This window comes from Lepus europaeus, chromosome 7, assembly GCF_033115175.1.
Source record: "Lepus europaeus isolate LE1 chromosome 7, mLepTim1.pri, whole genome shotgun sequence".
NCBI lineage: Eukaryota > Metazoa > Chordata > Mammalia > Lagomorpha > Leporidae > Lepus > Lepus europaeus.
This window is the reverse complement of record NC_084833.1, coordinates 14,233,459-14,244,622: the sequence shown is the minus strand read 5'-3', so window position 1 is coordinate 14,244,622 and position 11,164 is coordinate 14,233,459. Positions and strand designations below refer to the sequence as shown.

Here is an 11,164-nt window from a genome sequence, read left to right as displayed (position 1 = left end):
TGGGTAAAATGGCCACCGAGACGATCGCCTAGAGAGGAGGCAGCCTTGGCACGGCCCCCCTCCTGGGCCCGGCCGCTCGTAGGGACTGCAGCACCATAGAGCCACGTCGGGCGAGAGGGTAGTGTTGGCGGACTGGGTTGGCTTCCTGTTCCCAGCCACCTGAGTCCTGAGGCCGTTCGCGACGTGGCTGCTGGACGTGTGTCCACCCAGCTGGGCGGCCCTGCTTCCCTGGGTCACTCCCATTATCGGTGTCTCAGCCCTAAGTTCCTTCCAACCCTAACGTGTGGTTCTGTTTCCTCCCGCACCTCAGAACAAAAGCTTCGCACACACACCCTGCACACCTTTCCTGCAGCCCTACACACACACACACACACACACACGCCCTCGCTCTGCTCCGCCAGCTCCGGTTTCCACTCCCCCGCTCGCCAGGGAGGACAGTCGATCCTGATTGTGTTAGCCCAAGCTTTCCAAGACCCCTTGACTCCTAAGGTGATTTAAGCAAGGAGCAGAGGGCCGCCTCCCCCTTGGCCTGGCTGATGGAGTGGCGCTGTGAGGGAGGCTTACTAATCAGATCAGCTCCCATTTCTAGACTCTCAGGTGGCCCATTCCGGCAGAGGGGGTGAAAACCAATGCTGGTGCGGCCGGACCTGGGAGACCTGCTTCCCGGCTGCCCGGCAGCGCCCTGCCCAGGAACAGTGGGCCGAGGGGGAGCAGCGCAAGAGGGCTAGAGAGAAGGCACGCGGAGGACACGTGTTCCAAAGTCAGTTCCCTTTATTAAATGTTGATTTTCACAGACCAGAAATACAAAATAAAGGTAGAAATAGTCCCCACCGAGGAGTCTCAGGCCTGACTTCACACGACTCCTGCTGCGGCAACTTGAAGGAGAAATAGCGGTGGCTGTATCCCGAAGGTGGGCAAAGCGGGGCAGGGCCCGAGGTCCTGTGCCCCGCCTCCCACCCAATCTCTCCCCAGATTGTAAGGCGCCATCCCGTGAAGCGGCAGAAGCGAGACACCGCCCCATCCCAGGGAAGTGCGTACCACCGGGAGAGCGTGTCCCCGGGGCACAGACTCTGAGGACCACGCGTCATGTGAGCAGAAACCGGGCCCAAAACCCGGTGGGGAGCCTGGGGCTGTGACGGGACAAGCGAATTCTCTTCCTCCTCTTTACTCATCGGATCCTGACGCCGAGTCCTCTGAGCTGGGCGGGGTACTGGCTGGCTCCTCTTCCTCTGAGTCCTGAAAGCCAGAGAGGCCTCTTATGGGAAAGGTAGAGCACGCCAGACACCTGGCCACGCTTCAGTGCGGGGCTCTGGTCCCCGTCCCGGGCAGCTCCAGCACCCACCTTCACCAGCCTCAGAACCCCTCCCATCCACTGCCAGTTCCTCCCTCTCAGACCCACCACAACCCCTGAGCCGGAAACACCCCGCACCCCGAGACGCACACGCCCCAAACCCTTCCCCGCCCAAGGGCGCCCGCTGTCTTGCTGCACCTCACTCCGCCGCCTCTTCTTTTTGCTCTTGTTCTCGCCTGAAGAGCTCTCGTCACTGGACACAAACTCCTTGCTTTTGAAGCTCTCGCTCAGCGGCCGGGATGACGTCTTGGACGACGAGCCCCTGGAGGGTGTGGATTTCTTTTCCATCTTTGCCTTCACTTTCTTCTTCTTCTTGGACTTGTCTCTGCACCGGGAGAGGTAAAGGGAGCTGGGCCTGCAGGCTCCCCCTGTCATCGGTGAGGCCAGACCTCTCCCAGCTTACATCAGGTCGTGCCCAGTCCCAGCCACACTGCCCCGTTCACTCTCAAGGTGAACAGCTGCCCCGTTCTGCCCAGGGTGCCCCCAGGGCATTCCCTAAGTGAATACACCAGAAGATTCAAAAGCCATAGCCCAAGGCAGCCCCACAGGCCAAACTTATTTGACATTTCTTGCTTTATCTTTGAAAATTCAGGTGATTTTTCTCACCCTTCTCCATAATAATTTTAACTTCCCTGTATCTTCAAATGAAATTGACCCTCCAGGGAAAAGGGCCATGTTGCACTGGTGACTTGAATTCAGCCACTCTTGGGCAATGGCCTACCCAGGTTCGAGAAGCACAGGCCTGCTTTGTCAAAGCCCTACATCTACTCCAACACCTCAACTCCCAACTTCACTCGGAAAAAAAAACCCTGCCAAGAGCCTCTGGGCCATCTTCTTCCCAACACTCACCTCTTAGAAGACTCGCCTCGGCCCCCTTCATATTCTTTCATGGCCTTCTCATATTCTCTCCTGGCATCCTCAGCCTTGCGGTCCCACTCCTGTCACTCACACAGAGAGACAACAGCGGACGATGACGCTCCCTCTGTGACGCAGGCAAAACCTGCCCAGAAGTCCCACTGTGGCTCCCGTGCCCCCTCTGCCAGTTACAAGACTCCCCACCCAACAAAGTCTCTCTCGCCAGCAACGAGACCCCTCCCGGCCCCTGCTCTCGGCTGCCACCCACCTCTTTCTTCTCTTTGGACATTCCTTTCCAGATCTCGCCTGCCTTCTTGGAAAGATCCGTGATGCTGATGCCAGGGTGGTCTGACTTGATCTTCTCCCGGCTGGCATTGAGCCACAGCATGTATGCAGACATGGGCCTCTTGGGCGCATTCGGGTCCTTGCCCTTCTTCACCTACACAGGAGAGATCCCAGATGCCTTCAGCCATATTTCCCAGACCTCCCACTCTCCCAAAGAAACTATCCAGACCACTTAACTTGGAGGAACGGAGGAGGAAGGACTAAGTAGCCCAGGCCAGACTGCCAAGATGGTGCCGCCTTCCCCTCCACACCCAGGGCGGTACCCACCAAGGGCCCCCTTTCCCGTGGGCTCCTGAGGCAGACACAGCCTGTCTCCTGTTTCAGATCTTCCAGAAGCTCATTATCTCAGGACCAGAGACAAACATTTCCGATGATAACCCACAAGGCCACGATCACTGGCTACAGAAGGGAACAGCCCCTCCCCCCAGCCTCCCGTCCGGAGGAACCGTCACCTCCACAGGCTTCTTCCGGCTCTTACGGTCCTTGGCCACCTTGGCCCTCTTGAGCTGCTTCCGCTTCTTCTCATCCCGGTCGCTGTCACCCTCATTGCTGGAGGAGCTGGCAGAGGCGTTGCTGTCAAACCTGGTGGAGAGTGGGGCTTGGACTCAGGAAAGGAGGTGGAAAACAAATCCAAAGTCGTCTGCCCAGAAAGCAGCGAGGGGGTGGGGAGGGGGAGACCACAGACCCCACAGCACCCCCGTGCCAGGCCCCAGTGCTGCTCCCTCCCCTGTGCTAGGGTGGCTTCAACCACCCTCTCTGCAGACCACAGGAATGACCACAGGTTACTTCTTCAGTCCATCAACAAGAAACGAGGAGCCACTGGGCTTCCACTACTCTCCGTCATGGCCTGATCCAGGGCCTACTCCATCCCCAGTGCCCAGGGACAGAGACACCGTCTCGCTCTGGCCTACAGCATGCTCCAAGTCCACCTCACCACTTCCTACAGTGTTGTGTTTCTGATGAAGACAGTTACTACCAAAAGCGATGAAACCCAATGTAGCACAACCCAGCTGTCCTATCCAATGTGCCCTAACCTCAGAAAGCAGCAATCACCTCACCCACAAGCTGCGCAAGTTTTCCAGGCACCGTCCCAAGGCCTTGCTCGTTACGCTTCACAAGCATGTGGCATGCAGCGCTTGCAGGCCTCTGCTGGGTGGTTTCTGCTACCCACTACTCATCCCCCACCCTTCCAGGTTGAGAGTCCCAATGTTCTGTCGGGCACCACCAGCCAGACTAAGGGTGGGCACGTGGCCTGGGTCGGGCCCCCTCTGCACACCTCCTAACTCAGGCTGAGGGGACAGGTGATCACACCTGCTCACTGAGCTGCAGACCGGAGGCAGAGGCACCTCTGGAAGCTATACCAGTAGGATTAAGCCTGCCCAGGGCTTCTAGAGTCCTGTGGCACCTTAGGGGGCAAACCCCTCTAGCACTAAGGAATAAACACTAAGCAAGAAATACTCAGATTCTCCCTACAACTTGTGAGCTCCTAGATCCCACAGTGCCTGAAGCCAATTACTATTCCGACTCTCCAATTCCATGAAGTTATACAAATCTCCAAGTCCGAGTCACATTTCTTTTTTTTTGACAGGCAGAGTGGACAGTGAGAGAGAGAGACAGAGAGAAAGGTCTTCCTTTGCCGTTGGTTCACCCTCCAATGGCTGCCGCGGCCGGCGCGCTGCGCCGGCGCACCATGCTGATCCGATGGCAGGAGCCAGGTGCTTATCCTGGTCTCCCATGGGGTGCAGGGCCCAAGCACTTGGGCCATCCTCCACTGCACTCCCTGGCCACAGCAGAGAGCTGGCCTGGAAGAGGGGCAACCGGGACAGAATCCGGCACCCCGACCAGGACTAGAACCTGGTGTGCTGGCGCCGCTAGGTGGAAGATTAGCCTAGTGAGCCGCGGCGCCGGCCCCCAAGTCACATTTCTAACGCTGGCAATCCAAAGTCCTGCCCAAAGGCTACCACTGCCATTTCCAGGTGAGGAAGCTGCAGCCAAGGACTTATCCAGGCACACCCAGAGAGTAAATGGAGAAGCACCAGTTCTCGTTCCTATTCTCTCCCCCACTGTACCTTTCCTGCTTCAAAACATGCCTTGCACTTACTTAGAAAGCCCTTGGCAGTTCTGACACATTTTCATGTATCACCTCATTGGAGGTCACTTTCCTACTCTGGGTCAGTGGCTGACGCCAGGACCTGAGAAACGTCCAGAAATCTTAACCAAAACTCACTCCTCTGCCACGTCTTCCTCCTCTTCACCTGGGTTGAACGACTCATCTGCAAAAAGAACACAGGATTCATCAGCTTCTGCCCCAACGGAAATCTCACTCCCTTAACCCTGGCACCCAGCGACCACCCCAAGCCCCAGCAGAGGCTGGCCCACCAGTCTCTTCTCCTGAGTCATCGCTGCTGTCGTTGGCATTCTCTTCCCGGATCTTGCCCTCCTCCTTCATCCTCTCCAAGTAGGCATCATGCTGATCTTCATCAGAGTCTGCATATTCGTCGTAGCTTGGGTTCATGCCCTGTCCAGGGAAGAGATGCAAGTGAGGCCCAATCTGCCCTTGAATCAGACTCTCTGCACACTCACAGCACTCCCCCATGCCTGTAAAATCAGAGGCAGCTCCCAGGAGGCCCTGGGGCTAGCCTGTGCACACACAGCCAAGGTGCAGGGCCTGTGCCCATGTTCTGCCTGGCAACTGGGTTAGTCCAAGCCCCTCCCACTCCCAGCCCCACAGGGGGGGCTCTTGAGAGGCTGCACAGACTGAGTCTAAGGTCATGCAGAGGAAACCTGCATCAGGAAGGGAAAGGGTCACACGCACCTCTTTTTTCTACAAGGGTAAGAAGAGAAGAGAGTGAAAAAAGAAGCCAGAAAAAAAACTCTCCCTTTTCTCTCCTACAAAAGGGACCAGGAGAGCCCCAGCCTTCCCACACAGAGATACCTCTTTCAAGCCTCGGTTTTTGATGTTGAGCTTCTTTGCGTTGACAAAATCAAACAGCTTCCCATACTCCTCCCTGTGAGGGGAGAGGAACCACGTCACCAGCTGAGTAGGGCAGGACTAAACGATGCTCAGATACCCAGAAGCTGGGGTGGACTGTGGGCCTGGAGCGCCGAGCCACACGGTCAACCCCAACAGCTCAGAGAGCACCCTTAGAGGACAGCAGCCAGGAAGAGTCACAGCTGAGTCCTGAAGGAGGCGTTCTTGAAGGCCAAGATGGACAGAGGTCACCTGTTTACCAGGTACCTACACTGCAGGGTCAAGACTGTCCGGGCAGGGGGCCGTGCACCTTTTCACTGGCCTGTATTTCATGCTTCACCAGCTTGTTACTAGGATTAACCACGAAGACGTTCGGTAAAGCATTTAGCCCACAGGGGACACCCTAAACATCAGGGGCTGTGTTCTCAGACAAGAAGCTCACTCCAGGAAAGAAACAGCGTTTCCATCACCGGCAGACTGGAGGAGAAGCAGGGCTGGAATCAAGTGCACACGGCTTCCACACAGGGAAAATAACCTTCTTTTGAAGAACAGAAAGAAAGCAAGAGAGGCTTCCAAAGTCTGAGGACTCCAAGGAGAAGGATCAAACCTCAGAGAAGCAGAAGAGTCACAGGCCCAGAGAGGGCCCCAGGCCCGGCCAGGCTTCCCAGTGGAGGCTGCGTCAGGACGGGGGACACCCGGCAGTGACTGGCGGGGGCTCTCACCTCTCAATGCTACTGAAGGTGTACTGAGTGCCCTGCTTGGTCTCAATCTCGAAGTCAAAGGAGCGCGTGGTGGTGGTGCCACGAGCAAAGTTGACGAAGGAGATCTCATCAAAGCGGATGTGCACAGGGGGCTTGTGGACATAGATGAAGCCCCGCTCCAGCGGGTACAGCAGTCCTGAGCTCGCCTTGTAGGAACAGGTGATGCACTGGGCCCCTGAGTGCCTGAAGGAAGGAGCAGGGAGCCGACTCAATGCCAACCTCAGCAAAGACAAAGGGCCCACAGGCAGCGGCAACACAGGTAAGCTCCAAGCCTCAGCCCGGTAAGTCTCACTCGGCTGCTCCAGCAGACACTGACCACCGTCACTACACGCGATCCCATCTGCGAAGGGGTCCGCCATGGAGAGGGAGCGTTTCCCTTCCCTGGACAGGGACCCCGGCTCGCACGCTCACCCTTGGAAATTGCCTGGCACTGTGATCTTGCGGTTCACCAGTGCTTTCATGACCCGGCTGACCATCTCGTAGAGGGATCCTGACATGTTCTTGGTGAGCCGCCCCTCAAAGCGCTTCTCCACCTCTTCCCTACAAACAGAGCAAGATCACATCACCAGCATTAGAGACTTCTGCCAGCATCATCCGCCTCCTGCCTGCACAGCGGCAGGGAGTCCAGGGAGACACTCACTCATTCATGTTCAGAGTCAAGGAGATGTCCTCGTCCTTGGAGAACAGGAGGATCAGGAAGTGGTAACGGGTTTGGCCCTGCTTGATGGGAGGATCCAGGCTGATCTGATAAGGAACAGCAGACAAGGTTAAGCACCAGGCGGGGCTCCACCAGGACGTAAGACGGACCAACAGTGAGACCTGCACCTCAGTGAGACCCAGTCACAAAGTCCTCAGACAAAAACCGGGACCCTCCGCCCCCAGGGGCTCTGCTCACCACAAAGAACATCTGGCGCTGATCCTTGTGGGGCAGCAGGAAGAGACGCAGGACCGTGGTATAGGGGATCTTGTAGTCAAAGGTCTTGCCGTGCAGGTGCAGAAAGGTGGGGTAAATCCGGATGTCATAACGACCACGGGGAGTCAGGCACTGCAGCTCCCGGAAGATGCAGATGGCGTCTCCGGTGGCCTGGATGACGTCCGCCTTGGACAGCACGTTCTGGGCAAAGGCCTGCCGAAGCACACACTGTTACCCTGGCAGCAGGCCAGCCCGTCTGCACCCGAGGCGCCTGGGGAGGCCTCACCTCCACGGGATCCACGCCGTCCTCCTGGGTGGGAGGCACGTAGAAGCGGACCTCCATGAGGGACACCTCCGCGTCGTCATTCTGGTGGAATTCCAGCGTCACCTCGTTCTTGCCTGTGGTGCACTGGGACACGTTGCTGAGGGGTATCTCGAAGACCGGCTGGTCACCAATGTCAAAGGAAAGCAGCTGCCCTGTGAGGAAAGCGCTGCTCAAGCCTCAGGCTCCTCCCCACCAGTCTGCATCAACAAGAAGCCCACCAATCCTGAAGTTCCGTCAGGGCGGGGTGCTGGGGCTGTTTGTTCACGCTGCACCCCGAGACCAGGCTCAAAGCCTGACACCCCAGGTGCCCAGTAAATACGCAATGAGCAACCCACCTGACAGGAAACCGGAAACTGGCAGAGGAAGAGCACGAGAAAGGCTGCAGCCCTTGATCCTGCCTGCTCCCCAAGCCTCCGTCTCCCCAGGACTCACCTCCAAACTTCACCGTCCCCCAGTTCCAGCCCTTCACACACAGGTCCTTCTCCATTAGCTCAAGGCGATAGTGAGTTTTGAAGAAATCAGAGAGTTTCTCAAACTCCTATGAGTGGAAGGGAGAAAGTGCAACCACAGTCAGCTCCAGTGGCCTTAACCAACATCAATGTCCTGACATTACCTATATCCAAAAAACTGCCCCAATGGGACTTCTACCAAAAAAATCCATGCAGGGAGCTGGTGCTGTGGCACAGCCTGCAGTGTCAGCATCCCATAAAGGTATTGCTTCAAGTCCCAGCTGCTCCACTTCTGAACCAGCTCCCTGCTAAGGCACCTGGGAAAGCAGCAGAAGATGGCCGAAGCCCCTGGGCCCCTGCACCCACATGGGAGACCCAGAAGAAGCTTCTGGCTCCTGGCTTCAGCCTGGTACAGCCCTGGCCTTTGCAGCCATTTGGGGAGTGAACCAGTGGATGGAAGACCTCTCTCTCTCTGTAACTCTACTTTTCAAATAAATAAATAAGTCTTAAAAAAAAAAAAAATCCATGCTGACTCAGCAGCTCAGCTCTGAAATGGTTTAAAAGGTTGTGGAGAGAGACTGCTCCTGGGAACTGGACTTCAGGCTAGGGGAGGAGTAAAGAGAGGAACTGGCATTCCTGTCTCTGGACCTCACCATGTTATCTGACTTCCTAAACTTTGTGTGTTTATTGTTTTAATAGAAGTGGACATTAACGTTAAGTCTTTAACTCAGAACAGTTTAAGATGGGAAAGCAAAACCTAAACTAAAGCATCAAGCTAAGATTCTGAACCTGGATACGTGCAACCAAGCAGAAAGCACTATTTAAACCAGAACAGCAGGAAGCAGATCTTCTGGAACCAAAACACAGAAAAGCTGTGAACACTCCAGAACGCTCAGAGCTGAACCACTGATTGCTCAATGGCCTCAATGGCCCTGCCCAAGGAGCCCAAACCAGCAACACTACCAGAGGGAACCTCAACTCCCTCTAGAAGATTAAAAGCAGACAGGATGGCACAGTAAAAAGGGGGCTCACGGCAACAGGGCGTCTCACCGATTCTCGGAAGCCGTCATACTTGTAGACGTGGCCATTCTTCGTGAGCAGTTTAAGTCCGTGGCCGAGAGCCACCCGGCGCCAGATGCCCTCCGTCAACTCCCCAGCCTGAATGTTGTCCACTTTGCCCGTCTTGCTATTCTTGAAGATAATTCCCTGGCGACTCAACCTCAGCCGACCATCATTCTGTTGGAAAAGTGAGCCCAGATGCACGGGGACAGTACAGACCGTGTCCTGGGTGCAGCTCTACCCAGCATTCACTCTGGCTGCCAGGTGATCAGGGCAGGAGCAACAGCTGAAGTGAGGACCAGTAAGGAGACACAAGTGTCCAGGAAGTCTCGGTTCTGCACCTGGCTCGGGTATCCAGAACCTGTGCAGGCCCTCAGTGTCCTCGTTTGAAACACAGATTAGCAAATACGGTCCCTTCACACCCTGAGATTCTACAACTCCTGCGACTTTTCAGAATTGCCTTTTATTGGGGGGAAACACCAGGTGCACGTTATACAGAGACTTCCTTTTCCCAGTAGAAACGTCACCAGGACAAGCTCTCGTTCGTGTTCATCAATTTTAGCTCGCTCCCTCCTTCCATCTCTATGAAAAACCCAAGCCCTTCTCACCATGGAGCCTTTCACCTCCTGATAGACATCGTTGAACTCCAGTGTCTCTGCCATGTTGACCTGCCCCTGGTGGCCTGGGCCAGAGCCCTAGGCCTCACAAGGGAAACCGAATACACTGGGCGCTGGGCCCCAAGTCCTGGGTGAGTGTGCAGATGGTCAGCAGGTTGGGAATCTGAATTCAAGAGAGAGTCATGAAACGCAGCGCCGCGCTCTGCTCACGGATGGAGCCAGGTGGCCGCCCCTGGGGGTTCACAGGCCGGCTGTGCCGTGCTCCGGGGGTCATCCCCGGTAGCCCCAGGCCGGGAGAGCCACCCCAAGCCAACACCCTCTGTGCGCGCCACACGGGGAGCCATGGTAACGAGCAGCGGAACCCCAAGGCCTGCCCGCAGCGCGCACATCTCCCGCGCCCCAGCTCAGAGCGCTAGGTTCCATCCTGGCCCTCATGGTTCTCCCCTCCTGCTAAAATGGATTCGCCCGCTGCCTGCAGATTCGAACGCGGAACGGCCCATTCGGAGCGTCCCGCGGGGGAGCGGGGCCCAGGGACGACGACCACCCACCTCCTCAAGCTGCAGCCTCGCGACGGGCCGGGCGCGGGCGGTGGGCGCTTCGGGGGATGCGGGGGAGGGGGGCGGGGACGCGGGGAACGGGAGATAGCTGGGGAAGCTTTTCCCGCGTGCGCGGCCCCGCGTCCCGCCACCGGAAGCCGCGCACTGACCATCGAGAGGATGAGCTGGCTAGAGAGACGCGAGCCGGGCCCGCCGAAGAGACAGTCGCCTAGAGCGACGGCGACGCTGGAGGACCCGAGGCCGGGGTGGTAGCGGTGAAGTCCGACTGACTAGAAAATGAAGGCTTATCCGGCTTCTTAGAACGTTGCGGAGACTTCAAGCGGAGACTGGATCCTAAAGGGAAATCGTGTTCTGCGGCTTTATTTTGTCAGATTTCTGGGGGGGAAAGGTTAATTTCTGTAGGGGTAGAAAGGAAGCTGTGGAACACGAAGAAAAATACCTCAGAGTCGTGGAGAGAGACGCGTGCGGGCGTTCGCGTCCTTTGTGGCAGGCTTGCTGGCCGGCTGCCCCCTGCTAAGTGGGATTGATCCTTTCTGAAATGAGGTCGCCGTCTACACCCAAATTCTGCACCTCTAACCGCAGTGGCGCTGGCAGTGACTGGCAAACGGCAGGATCGAGTTCAAGCGCCGGTGTCGGGTTCACCTTAGAGCCAGAACTGATTGGAAACCACATGAGCTCATCTTGGAAGAGGTGCACCTAGCAACATCGGAGACGGCCTGAGCTGGGAGAGAGGTTGGGAGTTTGTCTCCTCCAGCCTCCTGCGGAGAGCAGTTGCCCAGCGGCTCTGGGAGTCGGCCACCAAGGTGGAGACGGGGAGCCGCCTCTCCTCAGAACTCCCGTCCCCTTCTCTTCTGCTGTAACCACAGTGGCTTTACGTCCCCATCCTCTGAGCCCGTGTGTCCTGCAGAAAAGCATTCGTTACACGGAATATTGAAACTCAAGATTTCCCTGACGCTGGTTA

At 56.8% G+C, this 11,164-nt stretch overlaps 1 protein-coding gene across 1 annotated transcript; it reads right to left on the bottom strand.

The window, feature by feature from the left end:
• Nucleotides 1-755: 755 nt before the first annotated feature.
• On the bottom strand, nt 756-10,297 carry SSRP1 (structure specific recognition protein 1). Its single transcript, XM_062196128.1, has 17 exons — nt 10,195-10,297; nt 9,638-9,809; nt 9,021-9,206; nt 7,954-8,059; nt 7,483-7,673; nt 7,179-7,409; nt 6,924-7,027; nt 6,695-6,823; nt 6,245-6,466; nt 5,487-5,559; nt 4,931-5,069; nt 4,779-4,824; nt 3,004-3,133; nt 2,475-2,645; nt 2,201-2,289; nt 1,490-1,676; nt 756-1,236 (listed from the first exon to the last, which is right to left on the bottom strand). Exons 2-17 carry the CDS (start codon nt 9,689-9,691, stop codon nt 1,165-1,167), a joined length of 2,130 nt encoding a protein of 709 aa, XP_062052112.1. The 5' UTR covers nt 9,692-9,809; nt 10,195-10,297; the 3' UTR covers nt 756-1,164.
• Nucleotides 10,298-11,164: the final 867 nt, after the last annotated feature.

What these genes read in the sequence shown, in the direction of transcription:
- SSRP1 (XM_062196128.1), bottom strand. Translation starts at nt 9,691, where the DNA reads ATGGCAGAGACACTGGAGTTCAACGATGTCTATCAGGAGGTGAAAGGC. An exon ending in TTGACTCTGAACATGAATGA is followed by an intron (nt 6,824 to 6,923) that starts GTGAGTGTCTCC and finishes CTCTGTTTGTAG; the next exon opens with GGAAGAGGTGGAGAAGCGCT. An exon ending in TGACTCAGGAGAAGAGACTG is followed by an intron (nt 4,825 to 4,930) that starts GTGGGCCAGCCT and finishes TTCTTTTTGCAG; the next exon opens with ATGAGTCGTTCAACCCAGGT.